The sequence below is a fragment of the Panthera onca genome, chromosome D3, assembly GCF_046562875.1.
Source record: "Panthera onca isolate mPanOnc1 chromosome D3, mPanOnc1 haplotype 2, whole genome shotgun sequence".
Lineage (NCBI taxonomy): Eukaryota > Metazoa > Chordata > Mammalia > Carnivora > Felidae > Panthera > Panthera onca.
Window position 1 is genome coordinate 17,693,267 of NC_138350.1, and position 23,688 is coordinate 17,716,954.

Below are 23,688 nucleotides of genomic sequence, written 5' to 3' on the forward strand. Positions count from 1 at the left end.
TGTGCTCTCTCTAAAAAAAATAAAATGAAATAAAATAAAAAAATTAAAACAACTTTTTTCTCTGTTAAAGATCATTATTACCAACATTTCCTCTCTTTGCAGTAATCTTCCTTACTATGTAGAAAACCTCATGTTCCTGCAGGTGCATTTTTCAGTTGGACTTGTTTTAGAAGATGACACAGACACCATCTGACCAGCCAGGTGGCAGGCTCTAGGGGATTCCTGGGTAGCAAGGAATAGGCCTATGATCAAGGCTCAGAGGTGCGTCTAGGGGTGGCAACTTGCAAGGGCCCTGGAGGGCTCTAGCCTCCCCACCATTTTATCTACCTACCTACCTACCTATCTCTTACTGAGATATAACTGACTTATAGCACTGTGGAAGTTTAAGGTGTGCAACATGGTGATTTGATACATTTATATATTGCAATATGAACTAACACCTCTATTATGTCACCTAATTATTTCTTTTTTGTGGGGAGAACAATTAAGATCTAGTTTCTCAGCAACTTTGAAATTGTAATACAGTTGTTGACTATATTGTTGACAACTAATGTTGTTGACTAATAGTAATTATGTTGTGATGGATCTCCACAACTTATTTCTCTCCTAGTTGCAAGTATGTACCCTTACGTATCTTTCCAGTTTTCCCACCTGCAGGCCCTGGTAACCACTATTCTACTTAGTTTCTGTGAGTTTGGCTTCTTTTAGATTTTGCATAGAAGTGTGGTGAAACCATATTTGTTTTTCTTTCTCTGTCTGACTTACCTCAGCACAATGCCCTCAAGGTTCATTCAGATTGTCACAAATGGCAGGATTTCCTTCTTCCTCGCGGCTGAATAGTATTTCATTGTGTCTGTACGCATGTTCTGTATCCATTCATCCCTCGAATAGTTGTTTCCACATCTTGGCTGTTGTGAATAATGCTGCCATCAACGCGGGCGCGCAAATATTTCTTTCATATCCTGTTTCCATTTCATTTGAATATATGCCCAGAAGTGGGATTGCTGGATCTCTCCCCAGGATTTGAATGAGGGAAGAAACAAATTCAGGGAATGTGAGGCACTGTGCCGGCAGGAGCAGGAAGACCCAAGTACAGAGAGTACCATCTGAGCAGAGTGAGTTACCACAAAATGCTAGACATAAGCCCTGAGGCTGTGCCATTGGCTAGTATCACGATCTCTGGGGTGTGGGGCTAAGATCTCTGGAGCCGGACCTTCTGGGTCCTTAATCACTGTCTGCCTCCATTTCGACATCTCTAAAATGGGAACGATGGGAAATTCTGACACAAATAGCACGGAAGAACCTTGAAGACACCATGGTAAGTGAAATAAGATAGTCACAAAGGACCCTCCGAGGGATGACCATCGCACCACCACCTGGCCTGCTGGGCGGTGCGCTGCTCTAACCAACCTGTCAGACAGGCCCATGGCCGCGCAGCCATTGGACCAAAGCGCCGGGGTGCCCGGAGCTGCCCAATGGGGAGTGGTGGCCGGTGGGGCGTGGCCGCGAGGACTGCGTGTGAGTTCCCTGGCAGCTTGGGGTTTGCAGAGTCCCTCGGGTCACGAGTCGGGTCTTTCCGCCCCGCCATGGGCCTGGAGCTGTACTTGGACCTGCTGTCCCAGCCCTGCCGCGCCATCTACATCTTTGCCAAGAAGAACCGCATTCCTTTCGAGATGCGCACAGTGGAGCTGCTCAAAGGTGGGCCGAGGCTCGGGTTTGGGAATCGAGAGATCGGGGAGGAACGGGGAGGCCAAATATTGCTTAAAAGGACCTCCGGCGCCAACTCCTTCTCGGGGCCATCGCCGGAAAAGGTGAGCCGCCAGGGAGATCAGAGATTCATCCCCAAAACAGTGCTCCGTCCCACCGAGTAGGCGATGAGGCTCGGCGGAGGCCGAGTAGAGGGGTGGAGAACTTGAAAAAGAGAGACGTCGTGAGCAAAAAGGAAGGCTACACCTGGACATAGGGATAGAGGACCTCCAGAACAGAGATGGGGGCAGGGGGAGGGCTGAGCACAGAGACCGGGGCGGAGCCGAGTCCCTCCTTGGTGGCCCCCAACTGCTGAAATTCGGCAACAACGGTCACTGTCCCAGGGTCTCACTTTCCAGCCCTGCTCTATGCATTGGTCCAGTCTGCACCGGGGGTCCCCCTCTGTCCCTTCCTCCTTCTTCTGCTTTGCCTTCTCCTGCTTTACCTTGTCCTCTGCCTCTCTTGTTCCTGCTGGGTGGGGGTCCCCCTGGGGGTGTGCTGGGAGCCTGAGGGGAGACTGCAGGGAAGGCTGCTGCGGCTTGGTGATCCCTGCACTCTCAACAGGAGGATTTGTTTCTCTGGCAGGCTCCCGAGGCTCCAAGGACACAGTTGGAACTTGGGGGGTAAGAGGGAGGCAGGACCCAGGTATTCCTGGGTGGGCAAGTAGGGTAACTCTCCTTGGCTGAGCCTTTCCCCTCATCGCTTCCCCACCAGTGTGGGGCCCTTGCCTGCTTTTGTGCCTTGGCACTGGCCTGTCCCTCTGCCTGAATCATCATCTTCTCCCCCCTCCAGGGCATTTCCCACTTGTCCTGCCCAGGGACAGAGTATAGGGGAGAAGGCATAGGGACAAGAGAACATCCCAGCCAGGCTGTTAAATAAAGGGTGCAGAGAGCAGTGTGTTTCACTAGGAGAGGAGGGCAGGTGTGTCTGGTGAAGAAGGAGCAGTCTCAGGGAGGGAAGTGGGAGGACGGTGGGTGTGTTTGAGGCTAGAGGGTGAAGGCAATCATATACGGCTTTGAGGAACTTCCACCTGATCCTGGGGTAATAGGGAGCCACTGAAGACTGTTGAGCAGGATGGCAATGAGCTTAAGTGCTGTTCAGAAGCTTCTCTCTGGCTGCATCTGAAGGAGTAGGAACCACCCAGATGCGCTCAAGCAGAGGCCTGTGTCCCCGGGGACACTAGGCTGTACCTTTTGGGGACAAAAATATGACTGTCCCAGCTCCAGCAGAGTCTAAAGGCAGGGCCAGCCCCCGCATCCCTAATGGCCAGGACAGGGTGAATAAGGGGACACAGAAGAGCTGGTAGAAGTTCTTTGCAGGTAAACAGATACCAGGAAGAGGCCACTTCTCTGTATTTGGTGACCTTACCTTAGAGTCCACAGGGAAAGGGGCACTGTATGAAGTCAGAGCTCCATTAGGGTGAACAGCCACCCTGCTCTGAAAGCTTGGGGCACCCTGTATATGAACTTATGAGGCTGGGGATGGTGCAAAGGTGATGGGTGGGGTGCATACGAAGGCCCAACTGAAGCATCATATCCTACACCTTGGGCTGTGCACAAAGGGACTTGGCATGGGCTGACTCGGTTCATTTTGCAACATTTGGCAGAGTAGTCTCTTGTTCCTTCCAAAGTGGCCCTCACCAGCCTAGGCCATGCAGGAGAACAGCTGGGGGCTGGAGAAAAGTCATGAATTTGGGGCCTGGGCATAGGAGGGAGTGGGCACAGGCCATGCAGGCCTCAGTGGTAACTCCCTCCCCCAACATGATGGGCTCTCCGCAGGCCAACACCTCAGCGATGCCTTTGCCCAGGTGAACCCCCTGAAGAAGGTGCCTGCTTTGAAAGATGGGGACTTCACCTTGGCTGAGAGGTAACTGCTACCAGACCTCACTGGAACCATCTTGGCCTACCCCTTTATTTTAGAGACAATTCATGCATACTCAAGGGCCCTCTAGGTCCACCCCTGTCACAACACCTTCATAACCCAGGGCAGGAGGAAGCTCCAGGGGCCTTGTCTGCTCTGTTCCATGATCCTGCGGCACCCCCAGCGTTTCCTATAGGATCCTTTAGGGAGAACAGAGACGACAAGAAAGCCTTTTTGAGCAATCAGGCCGTCTGAGGCTAGGCTGGATGCCAGATGATGAGAATGGATGCAGGCTAAGAAGAACTAAGCTTCTTTAAGGCTTAGCTTTGATGGTAGCTCTCTGGTCAGAAACTGTCTCCGAACACTTGGCAGGATATTCTGCTGTGGGCTTTTGCCCGGTGGTAGGATGAGCCTCAGATAGACTCTCAGCTCTTCTGAAACTGTGCCTGGGCAAGTCCCTTCACTATTCTAAGCATGGCTTCCTTGTCTGAAGAATAAGGCAAATACCTTGGCACATTGTCAGGAAGATTAAAGAAGGGACTCTGTATAAAGCCCCTAGCACCGTGTCCTTCCTCCCCTGCAGTGTGGCCATCCTGCTCTACCTGACCCGCAAGTATAAAGTCGCTGACCATTGGTACCCCCAGGATCTACAGGCCTGCGCCCGTGTGGATGAATACCTGGCATGGCAGCATACGACCCTGCGGAGAAGCTGTCTCCGGGCCCTGTGGCATAAGGTGAGGGTGGGGAGGTCAGTCAGGGTATCACCCCAAAGGGGCTAAAGCACCATCGCATTCTTCTTTTCCATTTGGAGAGTCTCTACTGCTCTGACTTTGACTCCACTAATTCTTTCTTCTGTTGCCCCCACGATGCTATGAAACCCATGTAATACAGTCTTTATTTGAGATACTTTTTTTTCAGTTCTAGAAATTCCACTAGGTTCTTTTTTAAGTTTCCATTTCTGTGCTGAAATTCACCATCTGTATACCTGCTTAGTCCATATTTTCTTCTAAATTCTTTAGCATATTTATAATCATTACTTAAAAGTCTTGGTCAGCTAATTTTATTTTTATTTTTTTTAAAGATTTTTTCTTTTGAATGTTTATTTGTTTTTGAGAGAGAGAGGAGATAGAACATGAGCAGAGGAGGGACAGAGAGAGAGGGAGACACAGAATCTGAAGCAGGCTCCAGGCTCCGAGCTGTCAGCACAGAGCCCGGCGCGGGGCTCAAACCCATGAACAGTGAGATCATGACTTGAGCCGAAGTCGGATGCTCAACCGACTGAGCCACCCAGGTGCCCCAATTTGTCAGTTAATTTTAATACTTTGGTCCCCTGTGGACCTATTTCTATTGGCCGTTTTTTATCCTCCTGATTATGGGTCACATTTTCTTCTTTTTTTGCATGTCTCATAATTTAATATTGTGTGCTACATATTATGTTTGAAAGAAGGTAGAGGGACGCCTGGGTGGCTCAATTGGTTGAGCATCTGACTCTTGATTTCAGCTCACGTCACGATCCCAGGGTTGTGGGATTGAGCCCCACATTTGGCTCCATGCTGAGCATGAAGCCTGCTTAAGATTCTCTCTCTCTGCCTCTCTCCTCTGTGCTCTCTCTCTCTCTCTCTCTCAAAAATAAATAAATAAATAAATAAATAAATAAATAAATAAATAAATAAATACAAACTTTACAAAAATAAATAAAAGAAGTCAGAGATAGAAGTACATACTAAATGCCTCTAGAAAGAGTTTGTATTTTCCTCCGTCAGGCAGCCATGGTATGAGGTTAATTTCTTCCAGCTAATCAGGAGGTGGGCTAGGTTGTAGCTTTAGTTAGTTTCAGTTCATCTCTGGTTTCAGATATCTTTTTTTTTTTCTAAGTTTATTTATTTATTTTGAGGTGAGGAGAGGCAGAGAAAGGGAAAGATAGAATATCCCAAGTAGGCTCTGCACTGTCAGCACGGAGCGCAATGTGGGGCTCGAACTCATGAATTGTGCAATCATGAGCTGAGCTGAAATCAAGTATTGGACACTTAACCGACTGAGCTACACAGGTGCCCCTGTTGTTGTTCACAACACCATTATTCACAGTAGCTAGATGGTGGGAGAAACGCCAGTGTCCATGGATGGATGAATGGATAAACAAAGTGGTATGTACATGCCAAGGAATATTATTCGGCCATAAAAAGGAAGGAAATAATGCAATATGTTATCATATGGATAAACCTTAAAAACATTACGCTAAGTGAAATAAGCCAGACAGAAAAAGACAAATACTCTATGATTCCACTTTTCTATATTTATTTTTTAAGGTTAAAAACTTTTTGTTAAGTTTATGTATTTATTTTGAGAGAGACAGAGATAGCATGAGTTGGGGGGGAGAGGGGGCGGGGACAGAGAAAGAGAGGGAGAAAGAGAGAGAGAATGAGAGAGAGAGAGAGAGAGAGAGAGAGAGAATCCTAAGCAGGCTCTACGCTGTCAGCACAGAACCGGAAGTGGGGCTCGAACCCATGGAATCATGAGATCATGACCTGAGCTGAAACAGTCAGACGCTTAACCGACTGAGCCACCCAGGCGCCCCTATTTTTTAAGATTTTAAATTTATTTTTAAGTAATGTCTATACTCACTATGGGGCTTGAACTCACAACCCTGAGATCAAGAGTTTCATGCCCCATGGACTAAGCCATCCAGGTGCCCCTTGTTTTATCTTTTTAAAGATTTTTTATCACTTTTTTTTGAAGTTTATTTTTCTTAGTAATCTCTATATCCAACGTGAGGCTGGAACTTATGACCCCAAGATTAAGAGTCGCACACTCCTCTGACTGAGCCAGCCAGGCGCCCCTGTATGATTCCACTTATGTGGGATCTCTAGACTATTTCAGTTCATAAAGATGAGAAAGTAGACAGATGGCTACCAGGGGACGGGGTTTGAGGCGGGGGGAGGAGGGAAAGGGAAGTTGTTTAATAGGCACAGAGTTTCAGTTTGGGATGATGAATGAGTTTGGAGATGGATGCTACTGGACCCCTGAGTCCAGTTCTTGAATCTCAATGTCACAAAAATAAACACTGAGAAAGAAAACAGGCAGAGTTTATTAGAGATAGCTTGTACACAGGGGAGCCAACAAGAAAGAGGAATGTTGCCACCCGTCCCCCCCCCAACATGTGCAGCTTATAAAGGCACTTTTCCAAAGGGTGAGGGGCTGGGAGCAGGGAAACATCTTTCAGTCCCACGGTCATTATCTTGTGATGGTCACTTTTTAGTGGACAGTCACAGGATGCCTCTCTTCATGGTCAACATTCTTTAGAGCTCTTGGTAAATAGAAATACTCCTGCAAGCAACATTTAAATTGTTACTTCTAATTTTCCCCGGGTAACCATTACTCCCTGATAGTTGTTATCTCTCATTCGTTCCCTTTCCCAGAAGGAGATATTTGTCTCGAAGCATATGGAAACTTTTTTTTAAGGTTTATTTATTTATTTTTTGAGAGAGAGAGATGGACAGTGTGTGCAAGGAGGGGGAGGGGCAGAGAGAGGGAGACAGAGAATCCCAGGCAGGCTCTGTGCTGTCAGCGCAGAGCCCAACTTGCTTGAACCTTTTGAGATTGAGAGAGGGCGGGGGGGTGGGGGGAGAGAATCTTAAGCAGGCTCCATGCTCAGTGAGGAGCCCGACATGGAGCTCAATCCCATGACCCTGGGATCGTGACCTGAGTCAAAATCAAGAGTCAGATGCTCAAGCTGACTGAGTCGTCCAGGCACCCTTGGCTTTTTTTCTTTTATTTTTTGTTCTTTCTTTTATTTTCCATTTTAAATAGTTCTATAATTCTTTGATGGCTTTAAAGAAAAATAAGATTATTTTCTTTCCACCATTATTATGATGGGAGTTATGGTTTTTGTGACTTTGGTATCCAATAAGAAATGGGATTCCTCATTTTTAAAGTGTATGGGTCATCGGGGCGCCAGGATGGCTCAGTTGGTTGAGCATCCAACTTCGGCTGAGGTCACGATCTCACGGTTCATGAGTTCCAGCCCTGCATCAGGCTCTCTGCTGTCAGCATGGATCCTACTTTGGATCCTCTGTCCCCCTCTGTGCTCCTCCTCTGCACACACACACACACACACACACACACACACACACACTCTGTCTGTCTGTCTCTCTCTCTCAAATAAATAAACATTAAAAAAAAAAAACATTTAAAGTGTATGGGTCATTGGCTTTATTGTTCTATCTCCTGTCATTTCATATATAACACAGAAACAGAAAACAAAAGCCAAAAAACTTCTTGGTGGCCCTCATGCCTTCCTGAGAGGCCACCCTGCTCTGGGATCTGGTGGGAGTCCTTCCAGTTCACGATTTTATACATTATTACATTTATGTGTACTCATAAACAAAATAAAGTTTTGCTTTGAGTGTTTAAAGTTTTATGTAAGTGCTCCCCATATCATTCTGCAACGTGCATTTTTCTATATTGCCATGGGTGGATCTAATTTATCCATTTTTAACCTACTCTGTAGTAATTCATTATATAAATACATCAGAATGTATTTATTACCCGATTATGGTCTTTTATATTTAATGAGGAACAGGGGCACCTGACTGGCTCAGTGAGTAGAGCATGTGACTCTTGATCTCGCCCCGTGTTGGGTGAAGAGATTACTTAAAAAAAAATAATAAAATCTTTTAAAAAATTAATTATTTATTTATTTTAATTTTATTTTTTATTTTTTAAAATTTACATCCAAATTAGTTAGCATATAGTGCAACAATGATTTCAGGAGTGGATTCTTTAGTGCCCCTTACCCATTTAGCCCGTCCCCCCTCCCACAACCCCTCCAGTAACCTCAGTTTATTCTCCATATTTATGTCTCTTCTGTTTTGTCCCCCTCCCTGTTTTTATATTATTTTTGTTTCCCTTCCCGTATGTTCATCTGTTTTGTCTTTTAAAGTCCTCCTATGAACGGGGCGCCTGGGTGGCGCAGTCGGTTAAGCGTCCGACTTCAGCCAGGTCACGATCTCACAGTCCGTGGGTTCGAGCCCCGCGTCAGGCTCTGGGCTGATGGCTCGGAGCCTGGAGCCTGTTTCCGATTCTGTGTCTCCCTCTCTCTCTGCCCCTCCCCCGTTCATGCTCTGTCTCTCTCTGTCCCAAAAATTAAAAAAAAAAAAAAAAAAAAAAAAAAAAGTCCTCCTATGAGTGAAATCATATGATTTTTGTCTTTCTCTGACTGACTAATTTCACTTAGCATAATACCCTCCAGTTCCATCCACGTAGTTGCAAATGGCAAGATTTCATTCTTTTTGATTGCCCAGTAATACTCCATTGCATATATATACATTCTTTATCCATTCATCCATTGTTGAACATTTGGGCGCTTTCCATACTTTGGCTATTGTTGATAGTGCTGCTATAAACACGGGGGTGCACGTGTCCCTTCGAAACAGCACACCTGTATCCCTTCGATCAATGCCTAGTAGTGCAATTGCTGGGTCATAGGGTAGTTCTATTTTTAGATTTTGAGGAACCTCCATACTGTTTTCCAGAGTGGCTGCACCAACTTGCATTCCCACCAACAATGCAAAAGAGATCCTCTTTCTCCGCATCCTCGCCAACATCTGTTGTTGCCTGAGTTGTTAATGTTAGCCATTCTGACAGGTGTGAGATGGTATATCTCATTGTGGTTTTGATTTGTATTTCCTTGATGGTGAATGATGTTGAGCATTTTTTCATGTGTCGGTTGGCCATCTGGATGTCTTCTTTGGAGAAGTGTCTATTCATGTCTTTTGCCCATTTCTTCACTGGATTATTTGTTTTTTTGGGTGTTGAGTTTGATAAGTTCTTTATAGATTTTGGATACTAACCCTTTATCTGATATGTCGTTTGCAAATATCTTCTCCCATTCTGTCGGTTGCCTTTTAGTTTTGCTGATTGTTTCCTTTGCTGTGCAGAAGCTTTTTATTTTGATGAGGTCCCAATAGTTCATTTTTGCTTTTTTTCCCTTGCCTCTGAAGATCTGTTGGCTAAGAAGTTGCTGTGGCCAGGGCCAAAGAGGTTTTTGCCTGCTTTCTCCTCAAGGATTTTGATGGCTTCATGTCTTACATTGAGGTCTTTGATCCATTTTGAGTTTACTTTTGTGTATGGTGTAAGAAAGTGGTCCAGGTTCATTCTTCTGCATGTCGCCGTCCCGTTTTCCCAGCGCCACTTGCTGAAGAGACTGTCTTTATTCCATTGGATATTCTTTCCTGCTTTGTCGAAGATTAGTTGGCCATACATTTGTGGATCCATTTCTGGGTTCTCTATTCTATTCCATTGATCAGAGTGTCTGTTCCTGTGCTGGTATCATACTGTCTTGATGATTATAGCTTTGTAGTATAGCTTGAAGTCTGGGATTGTGATGCCTCCTGCTTTGGTTTTCTTTTTCAAGATTGCATTGGCTATTCAGAGTCTTTTCTGGTTCCATACAAATTTTAGGATTATTTGTTCTAGCTCTATGAAGAATGTTGGTGTTATTTTGATAGGGATTGCATTGAATATGTAGATTGCTTTGGGTAGTATTGACATTTTAGCAATATTTGTTCTTCCTATCCAGGAGCATGGGATCTTTTTCCATTTTTTGTGTGTCTTCTTCAATTTCTTTCATAAGCTTTCTATAGTTCTCAGTGTATAGATTTTTCACCTCTTTGGTTAGATTTATTCCTAGGTATTTTATGGTTTTTGTGCAACTGTAAATGGGATTGATTCCTTGATTTCTCTTTCTGTCGCTTCATTGTTGGTGTATAGGAATGCAACCGATTTCTGTGCATTGATTTTATATCCTGCAACTTTGCTGAATTCATGAATCAATTCTAGCAGTTTTTGGGTGGAATCTTTCGGGTTTTCCATATAGAGTATCATGTTATCTGTGAAGAGTGAAAGCTTGACCTCCTCCTGGCCGATTTGGATGCCTTTTATTTCTTTTGTTGTCTGATTGCAGAGGCTAAGACTTCCAATACTATGTTGAATAACAGTGGTGAGAGTGGACATCTCTGTCTTGTTCCTGACCTTAGGGGGAAAGCTCTCAGTTTTTCCCCATTGAGGATGATATTAGCGTTGGGTTGTTCATGTATGGCTTTTATGATCTCGAGGTATGATCCTTCTATCCCTACTTTCTTGAGGGTTTTTATCAAGAAAGGATGCTGTATTTTGTCCAATGCTTTCTCTGCATCTATTGAGAGGATCATATGGTTCTTGTCCTTTCTTTTATTGATGTGATGAATCACATTAATTGTTTTGTGGATATTGAACTAGCCCTGCATCCCAGGTATAAATCCCACTTGGTCGTGGTGAATAATTTTTTTAATGTTTTATTGTTGGAGCTGGTTGGCTAATATCTTGTTGAGTATTCTTGCATCCATGTTCATCAGGGAAATTGGTCTATAGTTCTCCAAAAAATAATAAAATCTTAAAAAAAATAATAAAGGGGAACAAAACCACTTTTTAAAACCCTAAGAATTTTGAATCTACCAAATTGGAACAGAAGGGAAATGTAGAGAGTCCACAACCTCTTGCAGGGGTGAGGCGGATAATAAATAGAGGGAAGAGGCCTAGGTGGGGTTCTGCAGACTGAGAGCCAGCCCATGAACATCAGCCTTAGATACTGAGCAGGGATACCGTATGGACAGCAACCTTTACATTCAAAAGAAGCTGGAGGGGCACCTCGGTGGCTCAGTCAGTTAAGTTTAAGCGTCTGACTTCGGCTCAGGTCATGATCTCATAGCTCGTGGGTTCGAGCCCCACATCGGGCTCTGTGCTCACAGAGCCTGGAGCCTGCTGCAGATTTTGTGTCCCTCTTTTGCTCTGCCCCTCCCCTGCTCATTCTCTGTCTCACTCTCTCAAGAATGAATAAACATTAAAAGATATTTAATTAAAAAGAAACTGGAAGTCTGGACTCTCATATGAAATGTCCCGTGTTAAATGTCAGCAACTGATCCATATTTTTAAAAACTCTGTAGCCAGACCAATGTTATTAGCTCAGAACTGGCCTCCAGGGCACCAGTGGGCGATCGTTGATTCTGTCTACCTTGTATGGGAGAGGAAACTGAAGCCCAAAGCCAGGGCTCGTGTACGATCCTAGTCCTGTGTATCTGTTTACCTGTATCTCAGGCTCTCCCAAATGACCTTACCAAACAAAGCATGAAGCCTCCCTCTCATGATCCCCATCTATGTATCTCCCAGACAGCTCTGCCAACCTTGAGGCTGTTGATGGCTTCCCCCTAAAACACCTTCCTCCTGGAATCCTGGACACCCCTCTTTCTTGGCCCTCCCCCTTAGTCCCTCAGAAAATGTTGGTTCTACTCTTGACTTAGTCTTTTCTTGGCTGTGCCTTTCAGGCTAGTGACGGTGCCTCTCTGGGCCCCACTTTTCCATTTACAAGAGGAGTCATGGCACTATTATTATTCCTATATTATAGACGCGGAAACTGAAGTTCAGAGTGTTTGAGGATTTTGTTTTGGGTCCACACACTCTATAAGTGGCAGAGTGGAAATCTTATTAGCTTATCTTCCTAATTACTTATACAGTAAGAGGTACTGGCTTTATATTCAGGGGGAAAGATGTTATAAAATAGATTGTTCCCAAGCCTAATACCTACTTCCAAAATATAAAACTCATTGTTCAGGTCCCCTTTGAGTCCTTCTGTTGGATGCTCCTGAGGTTCAGCCATCAGAGATCACAGAAGAAGGAATATTTCTGGGAAAGATGGTCCTCTGGGAGTTTCCCTGCAGGCCTACTCAGGCTATAGAAGAGAGGTGCATGCAGCCAGAAAGCAGCTCAAACTGGGGTGGGGAGGCACACACGCCTTCCTGCCCCTGAGGCTGGCTGGGCTGGCCCTTAACCCTTTGCTTTGCTTCCCCACCTACCAGGTGATGTTCCCTGTTTTCCTGGGTGAGCCAGTATCTCCTGAGATGCTGGCGACCACCCTTGCTGAGTTGGATGTGACCCTGCAGTTGCTTGAGGACAAGTTCCTCCAGAACAAGGCCTTTCTCATTGGGCCCCATGTCTCCCTGGCTGACCTGGTAGCCATCACAGAGCTGATGCATGTGAGTGGTATGGATAGGGTGGGCCTGCTCGGCGGGGAGGGCCCTGGGGAGTTGCTGAAGTCTTGCCACTGGCTGTGCTTATCTATGGAAACCTCTTCTGGAGCTATGTGGCCCCCACACCGGGCAGATGCTGCCATTCTTGACCTTGCCAACCCACCCCCATCCTGTTCTCTTTCTCCCTACAGCCTGTGGGTGCTGGCTGCCAAGTCTTTGAAGGTAGACCCAAGCTGGCTGCATGGTGCCGGCGTGTGGAGGCAGCAGTGGGAGAGGATCTCTTCCGGGAGGCCCATGAGGTCATCCTGAAGGCCAAGGACTCTCCACCTGCAGACCCCACCATAAAGCAGAAGCTGATGCCTGCGGTGCTGGCCATGATCCGGTGAGCCAGGAAGCCTTGTACCTGCTCTGTCCAGGATAGTTCGCAAAGCATCTTCATTTCCAATCTCCCATGGGAGGTTGGCTCAGAGGGCAGGAGTGACTTGCCTGAGTCCCACTGCCCCTCTGCTCCCCAGGTTAGATCCCTACACCCACACCATCTTCCACAGCGGCCTGAAAGCCACAATGAGAATGGAACACCCAGATCTTATCTCCTTTAATCACTGCATTTCGTTTTCAGTTTAGGAAATAAACCTGGGCTCAGCCTGAGCCTGTGCTTCTAATAGTGTGTGATTTATTTGACCTTCTGTCCTGGCCCTCGTCTTCTTCTCTATCCCAAAGACAACCCCCTTTCCTAAGCCCTATGGGTCAGCTTCTCCGTGATGGTTTCCAGGAGTGAAATGAACAAACGCTCTCTAATCTTCTAGTTCTTGGAGAAAGTGATTTGTCAGCACAGAGGGCAGCAGGCATCCCATATGTGGTGGCTGTAGGCATGGTGATCAATCGGTTGGCTGGGCCAACTTCCCAGGATATGGCCCTTTGGCACCAAGTGCTGTAGCTCATGTGTCCTGCCTGTGTTCTGCAGGATTGGTCAGGAGGGGAAAATCCAAATAGCAGCTCTCCTGGTCAGGAAATCAATTATGCAGGCCTTAAAGGCCATGCCTATGATCTGTAAACCATAAACAGGCATAGTGTGCTGAGAATGCATTTTATTTATTTATTTATTTATTTATTCATTTACTTAGTTACTTATATTTTATTTTAAGTAGGCTCCACACCCAATGTGGGGCCTCAACTCACAACCCTGAGATTAAGGGTCACATGCTTTACCGACTGAGCCAGGCAGTCACCCCACTAGATTGCATTTTTTTTTTTAACGTTTATTTATTTTTGAGACAGAGAAAGACAGAGCATGAACGGGGGAGGGTGAGAAAGAGGGAGACACAGAATCTGAAACAGGCTCCAGGCTCTGAGCTGTCAGCACACAGCCCGACGCAGGGCTCGAACTCACGGACTGCGAGATCATGACCTGAGCCGACGTCAGCCACTCAACCAACTGAGCCACCCAGGCGCCCCATAGATTGCATTTTAAAATAATATTCTGGCTGGATGCGGGGGGTTGGACTGGAGGATGGCCAGAGAGGAAGCAGGGAGATTGGATATTATAGTAATCCTGCCAAAGGCGATTTGTGCAAGAGGGCAGGGCAATGAAGGGACTGGAGAACATGGCCCCTTCCAGTTTGGAGAGGGCTCCAGCACTAGGCTGTGAAGGCACTCTCCTGGGGAAATAGGTTTTACATAAACGGGGAATTTAGGGGATCAGGGAGGCCAAACTATTCTTAAATTTTCCAATAACATCCTCTTGTCAAGGGGCTTTTTCTGAATCTTGGCTTTGGGGGCAGGATTTTCTTACTCCAAGAGCCTCTCTTAGGGAATGGGGGTCCATAGCCACAGACCTCAGGAGCCCCCACGGTGTCAGTTGGAGGGACTTGGCCCTGCAAAGGAGCTGGGGAAGTTTCAGTCCCCCTGCAAGTCACTAGGTGGGCCCCATGGGTTCCTGCCATTTGCTAGAGGGATTAGCTGGAGTGTAAGGAATATGACCCCAGGGATTAGGGAGGGGTGGCTCATTCTTTCCAGTAGTGTGGGCCTGGCCTCCGCAGTGAGTTGGGGTCCAGAAACCTCCCCAGCCTCCATCCTGAGCACTGGCCATAGGGGAGGCTACTGCACCTCCTTTCTCTGCCTCCCTTTGTGTTCCCCGGGAATCAGAAGCCCCTCCTCTCTCAGTCTGAGGAGGTGGCTTGGGCCAATGGAAGGCAGCCAAGCCCTTTCCGCTGCTAAATTCACTGACCTTCCGTGCTGGAAGCGTCCTTGACGTCCTGTTCCCATTATCATCCTTCACTGTCCCAGTGTGGGTTCGGCTTTTGGCTTCGTCCAGCAAAGCTGAGGACGGCAGAAAGGATTACTCCAGACTCCGTGCAAGTCAGGAGAGGTGAGGGGGAGGCTAAGGGAAGTCTCCCAGAGTTGCTCTCAAGCTCCCGTTATTGAGCATACATTTAGGGAAACATTGTGCAATACGTCCGTGGGCTATGTGCCAGGAAGAACGTATAGAAAACGCGCAGAAAAACAAGTTAAGGCAGGATAAAATATTCCATGGGATAACATGACCCAAGGAATTTATGGGTACCGGCAGGACCTAACCCCTAGATACACATTAACTAGATAAGCGAAGTGAGTGCCCGCCAGATACACATTAACTAGATAAGCGAAGCGCAGTCTGCTGTTTTCAGCAACACCAGAAAGCAGTGTTCTCCTTTGCAATGCGTTCCCTGTAACCCCTAAACCAGGACATAGTTATTTGATTTCCCCAACCCCAGGTAGATATTGAGGTCAGGAGAAGAGGTGTGACCTGGCAGCAAAGGCTCGGGTCAGAGACCAAGTCTCCCAGTGCTACCGAGAGAACCGCTACAGGGATTCCCGGTGAGGGAACGAGGGAGAGCTGGGGTGTCTCTGATTGGTCCAAAGTTCTCCGGAGCCATCCAATGGGCGGGGAGGGTGTGGCAGGGCTCAGAGGAGGGCTCAACTCCTCACCCGGACTGCGGATTGCGCTGGGCTCTTGGCCGTTCCCGCCAGTCGTTGCTGTTCCCGGTCTTGTACCCTAGGCGCGACCCCGGGGTCGGGTCCTCCGCTCTCGCCATGGGCCTAGAGCTCTACCTGGACTTAATATCCCAGCCCTGCCGCGCCGTCTACATCTTCGCCAAGAAGAACGGCATCCCCTTCGAGTTGCGCACGGTGGAGCTGCTCAAAGGTGGGCCTGGCCGGCAGACAGGCCTTGAGGGCAGGGCCGCCCGTGCGCTGAAGGACCCCAGCCGGGCCGCGCGCCGCAGAGCGACTGGAAGGGTCACTTTCCAGTACGGAAGCCGTGACATCACTTATCGGTGGTGTATTTTTCAACAGCCCCGATCTTTGCTTAGTGACTACGAAACATTTTTTCAAAATACAGGTTAAGAGGGAGCAGAGCAGACAGAGAGCAGTGGGGGGCGCGGGGGACGGGAAGGGGGGTGCGTGGGGAACCAGAGTGAGTGCGCCAACACCCCCACACCGGGGCTTGTAGGAAACCATGAAACTGCCTTCTCATTTCTTTATTGGAGTAGCCCGCATCTCTGGAATTTCTGCATCTGTCAGCAAGAGAAGGCTGTTCCACTTGGAGCCCGTCCCCTCTTTACTTCTACCTACGCCTGCCTACTTCCCCTCCACATTTACAGGATCCAGTGGAGGAGGCAGGGCTGTAATCGGACAGTAGGCCTATCCTTGGGCAGGCCAGGAGGGAGACCCCTTCTTGGCTCAGCCTGCCCACCTTGTCTTTGGTGTCCCCAACCTGGGACACCAACTGCTATGCTGCCACCTTACTCCACCTTTTTAGCCCTCTTTGGGATGGAGGCTGGGCACGGAGGCATTTTCTGGAGGGAGAATGGGTGGCGGTGATTGTCTTCACCCAGTAGAAGGGCAAAGAGGGCCCTATGGCCAGGCGGGAGCCTGTTTCGTGGAATCGCTCTGACTCCACACACAGGGATTGTCGTACCTCCCAGCACTGGCCCAGCTCCAGGAATGCAGAAGTGAGTCAGACCTGGGAACACCCACTGGGGAAGGAGCCGTGAGGGTTTGGCACCAGAAAGAAAGAGGAGCTAAGCTGGTGGAGTCTGGGTGACTGAATGGGACAGAGGCTCCTGGAGAGAACGAGGCTGCACTGAGGGCTGGGAGCAGGTGTGTGTGGAGCTTTGTGGAGTGGACAGGTCACCCACCCGGCATAGGAAGATGGCTGAAGGGGGCAAGCCTAGAGCCCAGGGAGGAGGCTGGAGTGTCCGACAAATGGATGGACTTGGTTGGGGGTGGGGCTGGATTACAGCTGCTGGCAATCGCCCTCTCTCCTTGCCCAAGCTGATTTGGCCCAGATTTCCAAGGGGGTGGACACAGGAAGGGTGGGCCTCTGCTGGGGAGGTCAGGGCCTGTGATCTGGTGACCAGCAGAGTGTTCTCCTTCCCGCTGCCCCGCCCAGATAGGGGCCTTGGAAAGAGCTGGTGCCCGGATGTTGAGGTGGGGGTTGGGCAGAGACCTCAGAGGGCTTAGGGTTCTCCTCACCCGCCTCACTGGTCTCTCCCACAGGTCAGCACCACAGCGATGCTTTTGCCCAGGTGAACCCCCTGAAGAAGGTGCCAGCCTTGAAGGATGGGGACTTCACCTTGGCTGAGAGGTATCAGGTCCCCAGGCTGCTACAGGCCTTGTGAGGCCGGTCAGCCATTTGGGTGTCTACCGTTGATGGCTTGGACCACAGCTTGTGTGCCCTGAGCGCCTGTGCCAGCCCCAGCAGGCAGAGGAGCCTGGGGCTGGGAGGGGCTGCTGAAGTCATGGCATCTCCACTCTCCCCGGCATGGTACAAATGAGGAAACTGAGGCCGGGTGAGGGGAGGCACTTGCACAAAATATTGAGAAGTAGCTGCAGAGCTACTCTTCTACAAATCTTGGGAGCAAGTCCTATTGCCCTGGATGTCAAGAGAACACCCAGAGAGCTTCAGTGGCTATTTTCTGGGCACCCAGCAGGGCCAGGAAGTATCCAGGCCCTAGAGCCAAAGCAGTGAACAAATTCTAAGCCCTTACCCTCATGGAGCTCATATTCTACAAGGAGGGAGTGATAATCTCTGTAAAGGTGTAACACATCCCGTGGTGATGGGTGCCATGGAGGAAATAACTAGGGTAAGAGTGAGGGTGGGTGTGATTTTGAGTAGGATGTTGAGTGAAGGGCCCCTTGAAGAGGAGGCATCTGGGCAGAGACCTGCAGGAACAGAGATGCAAGGTATGTAGGGAAGAGTGTTCTGGCTGGAGGGAACAGCAAAGCCAAATGCTATGGGGTGAGACAGTGCTTGGGGTACAGGTAGAAGAGGCAAGGCATTCAGTGTGGCTAGGGTAAGCAAGGGGAGAAAGCAAGGGCTGAGGTCTCAGGGTAGCATGTGGGGCCAGGAAGATTGGCTTTTACTGTAGGTAAGATGGGACCATTGGAGGAATTTAAGCAGAGGAAAGCTGAGGTCTGACTTAGGTTTCTTGTTTTTGTTGTTGTTGTTGTTGTTGTTGTTGTTGTTTTTTTAAAGCGGGGGTTGGCAAGTGAGTGAGGGTGGAGAGAGAGGGAGAGAGAGAATCCCATGAGGGGCAGAAACAGAGAGAGAGAGAGAGAGAGGAGGGAGAGAGAGAAGCGGGGTTGGAGCTCACCCAGGGGGAGGCTTGTGCTCACTCGAAGCAGGGCTCGAGTTCACCTGAAGTGGGACAGAAGCTCACCCCAAGTGGGACTCAAACTCACAAACTGAGATCATGACCCGAGCCAAAGTCACATGCTTAACTGACTGAACCACCTAGGTGCCCCCGACTTAGGTTTTAAAGGATCCCTCTGGCTGGGTTGAGAAGGTACTGTGCTAATCCAGGAGAGAGGTCCTGGGACCCCAGACCAAGGTGGTGAGGTAGGGGGAAGTAGTGGTCAGTTCTGGATGCCCTTGAAGGTCAAACCTAAGTTTGCTGAAGAGCTGGAGGTGGGTGGAAGAGATGAGAGCCCAGGCCAGCCTCAAGGTTGGCAGCTGAATGGTATCCTTTACCGAAGCCACATAGTACCTCCATGGTAGAGCCAGATTCACATTCCACTTGGCTCCAGAACATCTGGCCGCTGGATAATCCAACATCCATGGAGGCATCGTGCTCTGGCCAGATATGATGCACAGGCCAGACATGGTGGAGGGAGAGGAGGGAGGGGGGAGGTCAGGGAGGGCTTCCTGGGGGAGGGTGCTGGAGGCTTTGGGCAGGTAGAGAGGAGATGGGATACGGTGGGAAGCAGTGACCCGTTCACCTGGGAGGCCTTGTCTGAACCCCAGGGAGTGTCAGAGGACTTGGCCTTGCTCCTGGCGTGGCCGTGCATTGGATATGGTGGGGAGTGGTATCTGAGTTGCTCTTGTCCTTCAAGAACCATGTTGGGTTGCCCCTTCCTCATGGAAGCTTTCTCTGAGTTCCCCACCCCCCTCCTTCTGAAATCCTAAGACATGTTGTTTTTCACTTGGTGCCCTTAGTTCAGATGGTAGGATGGCCTAATGTAGAACTGTGTGATTCAAGGCAGTCACCTAACCTCTCTGAGCCTCACATTCCTCCTCTGTACCATGGAGATAGTGAAATGCTCCATCTGTAGGAGTTGGGGAGATGTGAGCAGTGTGGGCTGGCCCCTATGGAGTGGCTGAAGAGTGACTAGTACATGTTCCCGCCCCCTCCGTGTCCCCCAGTGTGGCCATCCTGTTGTATCTGTGTCGCAAGTATGAGGTCCCTGACCACTGGTACCCTCAGGACCTGCAGGCCCGTGCCCGTGTGGACGAGTACCTAGCATGGCAGCACACGGCCCTACGGAATAGTTGCACACGAGCCATGTGGCAGAAGGTGAGCTATGGCAGGACGGGGACTCTTCTAGGATGCTCAAGGGACAGTGCTTTCTGTTTAAAACATTTTGTTCAGAACCGAGGCCTTAGAACACCAAATTCTAGAATCCCAGAGACTCCCTAGTCCAACCAACTTGTTTCCCAGAGGGGAAACCGAGGCAGAACTAGGGAGTTGACTTTGCCCAATGTGCTCTGATTCTTGAGCTGGTGAGAATCAATTTTATGCCCTTTGGCATCCTCCAGACTGCCTGGAGACATTGCCTTTTGGGAGACAAAAAAAGCCAAACCCTCTAACCACACACATACTTTTCAAGTAGGGAAGTGTTAAATGAAAAATCTTAAACTAAGCAGAGATGAGGAGACATCTCAATAAAGTTGATCCGATTTCTGGGTATTCAAGGATTTCTAAGCCTAAGAACACTGAAAAACTCAAAGAAGAGCCTAACAGATTGTACACATACAATGATTTTGTGTAAGAGGAAAGAATTAGACTTAAAATAAGCAAAAAACTGGCAAGGATTTGCTATAAAGAAGTAACATTCTTTTTTTTTTTTTTCCAAAAAAAATGTTTTAAGTTTATTTCTTTTGAGAGAGCAAAGAGAAGGACCAGGGGAGGGACAGAGAGAGAGGGAGAGAGAGGATCCTAAGCAGGCTCCATGTTGTCAGTGCAGAGCCTGATGCAGGGCTTAATCTCACCAACCATGAGATCATGACCTGAGCTGAAATCAAGAGTTGGATGCTTAACCGACTGAGCCACCCAGGTACCCTGAAAGAAGTAACATTCTTTAAAAAAATTTTTTTTAACGTGTATTTATTTTTGAGAGACAGAAAGAGACAGAGCATGAGCAGGGGAGGGGCAGAGAGAGAGGCAGACAGAATCGGGAGCAGGCTCCAGGCTCCGAGCTGTCAGCACAGAGCCTGACCTGGGGCTCAAACCCACAAACCGTGAGATCATGACCTGAGCTGAAGTTGGATGCTTAACAGAAGAAACACCCCAGAAGTAACATTCTTATTATTTAAGATGCTCTCAGAATGCCATCAAACAAAGGCACAGGAGAAAAATGGGCACAAGAAACCAGCAGGGATTTAATTGAAGGACAGAGAGAGATGGTCATTAAATGGATGAAAATACATTTAACCTAAGAATCAAGTAAATGCACATCTAAGCAGGACACAGATAACATTTTTACCCATCAGATGTACAGATGTTTTTGAAATGTGTGCCCTGAGTTATTATTTTTAGGGTACTTACAAAGGGCCCAGCACACAGTGGGTGCCCTGTGCATGTGAGGGAGCATGCGATGGGCATGCTCATACTCTGCTGTAGGTAGAGAATCATTGTTCTGAAGGGTCGTTGGGCAAAACGCAGGTTTCTGTAACCTTAGAAATGCCTTCCTTGAAGCCTCTTGGGGCTGAGAGAGGAGCCCCCTCAAGCTGGTAGGGGCAGGAGCCTGGTGCGTTTGAAGGCAGAATGGAGAGTAGTCAAGTAGAGTGAATATAGACCTCCACTACTCAAAGTGTGGACCAGGGACCAGGAGCATCAGCACCACCTGGGAGCTTGGAAATGCACAGTCTCAAGCACCACACAGGCATACAGATTAGGAACGTGCACTTTAATCAGATCCCAGAAGGATTTGCATGCGTTGTCCCATTTGAGAAGCCTGGGGTGGAGGAGGAGGTGGGGAGTGGGGAGAGGGTGACTGTGGTGCTGAGAAGGCACCTGGTGTAGGCTTTCATGGTGAGGGTAGTGGGGAGCCATGGAAGGCTTTATGCAGGGGGTGATATGGGCAAACTGGGATTGCAGAAGATCCCCGTTCTGCACCCCCCCCCACCCCCCCACCCCCGGCTGCCCTGCAGGAGGACCTAGGGAGTGGTGGAGGCTGTCCATGTTGGAGTAGGAGATGAGGCCTGGGCTGGTGGTGGCCGTGGGTGGATGGAGTGGGGGAGTGTGAGGAGAAATTTGAAGGCCTGGTGATAGATTGGATGAGAGCAGGAGCCGGCCTGCGCTTTGGGAAGACCCTGAGCCCTTTCTCTGCCTGCCCACCCACCAGATGATGTTCCCAGTGTTCCTGGGCGAACAGGTGCCCCCTGAGACATTGGCATCTACTCTGGCTGAGCTGGAAAGGTGCCTGCAGCTGCTCGAGGACAAATTCCTAAAGGACCAAGACTTCCTTGCTGGACCCCACATCTCAGTGGCTGACTTGGTGGCCATCACGGAGCTGATGCATGTGAGTGCCATGGGGGAGGGTGGTCCACTGGGCAGTGGGGTGTCCTGGGAGGGTGCCAACATACCAGCTCACATTGCCCTTTCTGACTGTGCGGCCCTGGGCAAGTCACTTCCCTCTCTGAGCCTCAGTGTTCTCATCTGTAAAATGGGGCTTCAAGACCCTATCCTGCAGTGATATTGAGAAGCTTCCTAGTGTCTCCTGGGAGAGAACCTCCAGCCTATTCCATATGTGGCAGAGGAGGGAAAACCCACCCAGGGGAATCCCTCGACCAGGTCATGCTGCCTCGTGCTTGTCCATGTGTAGCCACTCCACCTGGCTCCCTCTCCCCATAGCCTGTCAGTGCTGGCTGCCAAGTCTTCAAAAGCCGACCCAAGCTGGCTGCGTGGCGCCAACGCGTGGAGGCCGCCGTGGGAAAGGACCTCTTTCAGGAGGCACATGCAGTTGTCATGAAGGCCAAGGACTTGCCTCCAGCAGACAGTGCCATAAAGGAGAAGCTGAAGCCCTCGGTGCAGGTTTTGTTGCAGTGAGTGGAGGACCAGGCCTGCAGAGACGATGGAGACTCTGTTGTTGGAAGAAGAGATGGAATCGCCCCTCCTAGGCTATGAGCAAGGCCTGCTGTCCAGCCTCTGGCCCTTAGTTCCCTCCATGCATGAGATCTTCATTCCTCCTTTTGTCTGTCTCCTCACTCCACTCCTGCCCCTTCCACCCTGGCTTCATGTGACCCCTGGAAAGAGCTTTAGTAAACACATATTTGTCCCCCTTGTGTTTGAAACTTCTGGTGGTGCCTTACTGCTCTGAGGCTAAAGTATGAATCATTGAACTTTGCATTGCCCACCCCTCCAGGGCACCCCCTTCTGGTTGCACACAGTAGCCCATCATTTTAGACCCCTTCTCCCAGCTGCCACCCCCACCTCCACTTCCTGGCCTTAGCTCAGGCTGTTTCCGTTGCTTATAGGACCCCTCCTCACCTTGCCTGGTGCCCCTCCTAGTCTTTAGGCATTTGTCACCATGTTGTTTCTCCAGTGAGACTTCCCTGACTTCCCTAGCCCCAGGCCAAGTCCGGTGACCCCCGGGGCTCCTCAGCCCCAGACCTTCCCTCTTTCAGTCCTAGAACAGAGTTGGTTCCACACCCCCTGGGCTGAGCACCTGTCTCAGCTGGGGGTTGACCTGGGGAAGGGATGTCTGAATCGGACATGGACTTCATCTCTTAGGTCTCTGTCATCCCTCTGGGGTGATGCTGTCTCCCAGAGGTGGGGTGGAAGGTTGGTTTATGAAGTGCCTTGCAAGGAGGGAAGTCCCAGATTAGTTCCTGGCCCTCTGGGTGCTGCTGAGAGGCCTCGCTCTCCCAAGCCTACTCATAACCCCAACCAATGTCTTATCTATGCCCCACCCTGGGTCCCAGACTTGCCACCTGTCCCTCTCCTTTCTCCTCAAGATTATCACAATCCACCTGTCTTGTGTTCTAGACTCTCTGATAGCCTAGTCATCCAACAAACTGCTAATGGGACTGGGTCCTGAACAGAGCCTCTCAGCCCGCCTGCCTTCTCATGGAGGCTCGCCCCACCTTTTATTTTTTAATGTTTATTTTTGAGAGAGAGAGAGAGAGCAGGCAAGGGTCAGAAAGAGAGGGAGACACAAAATCTGAAGCAGGCTCCAGGCTCTGAGCTGTCAGCACAGAGCCTGATGTGGGGCTTGAACTCACAGCCTAAGCTGAAGTCAGACGCTCAACTGACTGGGCTACCCAGGCGCCCCATCTTTTTTTTTTTTTTTTAAGATTTTTTTTTTAAGTAATCTCTATGCACAACATGGGGTTCGAACCTACAACCCTGAGATCAAGAGTCGCATGCTTCACTGACTGAGCCAGCCAGGCGCCCCAAGGCTCCTTTAATATGCACACCCACATAGAATTTTAGAAGTGTAATTGAGATTATTTATACACACCCACACAATTTCTTTTTTT

At 49.0% G+C, this 23,688-nt stretch overlaps 2 protein-coding genes and 1 long non-coding RNA gene across 4 annotated transcripts; 2 read left to right on the forward strand and 1 right to left on the reverse strand.

Moving 5' to 3' along the window:
* Positions 1-1,487: 1,487 nt before the first annotated feature.
* On the forward strand, positions 1,488-13,327 carry LOC132665492 (glutathione S-transferase theta-1). 2 transcript variants are annotated; one of them, XM_060612551.3, is made up of 5 exons: positions 1,498-1,698; positions 3,525-3,612; positions 4,190-4,340; positions 12,495-12,671; positions 12,857-13,327. In XM_060612551.3, the coding sequence occupies exons 1-5, from the start codon at positions 1,587-1,589 to the stop codon at positions 13,049-13,051; spliced, it is 723 nt and encodes a 240-aa protein (XP_060468534.1). In that variant the 5' UTR covers positions 1,498-1,586; the 3' UTR covers positions 13,052-13,327. The 2 variants fall into 2 exon arrangements, with proteins under 2 accessions (XP_081646846.1, XP_060468534.1); XM_081790720.1 differs by lacking the exons at positions 4,190-4,340; positions 12,495-12,671 and having other exon boundaries at positions 1,488-1,698.
* LOC132665494 (uncharacterized) lies at positions 6,673-15,722 on the reverse strand. Its single transcript, XR_009604167.3, has 3 exons — positions 15,633-15,722; positions 14,893-14,984; positions 6,673-6,930 (listed from the first exon to the last, which is right to left on the reverse strand). It is a non-coding gene; the product is annotated as an uncharacterized LOC132665494 (long non-coding RNA).
* Positions 15,625-22,500, forward strand: LOC132665493 (glutathione S-transferase theta-3-like). The gene is made up of 5 exons (XM_060612554.3): positions 15,625-15,849; positions 17,205-17,292; positions 19,351-19,501; positions 21,552-21,728; positions 22,061-22,500. The coding sequence occupies exons 1-5, from the start codon at positions 15,738-15,740 to the stop codon at positions 22,253-22,255; spliced, it is 723 nt and encodes a 240-aa protein (XP_060468537.1). The 5' UTR covers positions 15,625-15,737; the 3' UTR covers positions 22,256-22,500.
* Positions 22,501-23,688: the final 1,188 nt, after the last annotated feature.

Coding starts and splice junctions, on each gene's coding strand:
- LOC132665492 (XM_060612551.3), top strand. CDS start 1,587: ATGGGCCTGGAGCTGTACTTGGACCTGCTGTCCCAGCCCTGCCGCGCC. Junction 1,699..3,524: donor CACAGTGGAGCTGCTCAAAG/GTGGGCCGAGGC, acceptor GGCTCTCCGCAG/GCCAACACCTCAGCGATGCC. Junction 3,613..4,189: donor GACTTCACCTTGGCTGAGAG/GTAACTGCTACC, acceptor CCTCCCCTGCAG/TGTGGCCATCCTGCTCTACC.
- LOC132665493 (XM_060612554.3), top strand. CDS start 15,738: ATGGGCCTAGAGCTCTACCTGGACTTAATATCCCAGCCCTGCCGCGCC. Junction 15,850..17,204: donor CACGGTGGAGCTGCTCAAAG/GTGGGCCTGGCC, acceptor TCTCTCCCACAG/GTCAGCACCACAGCGATGCT. Junction 19,502..21,551: donor CACGAGCCATGTGGCAGAAG/GTGAGCTATGGC, acceptor CCCACCCACCAG/ATGATGTTCCCAGTGTTCCT.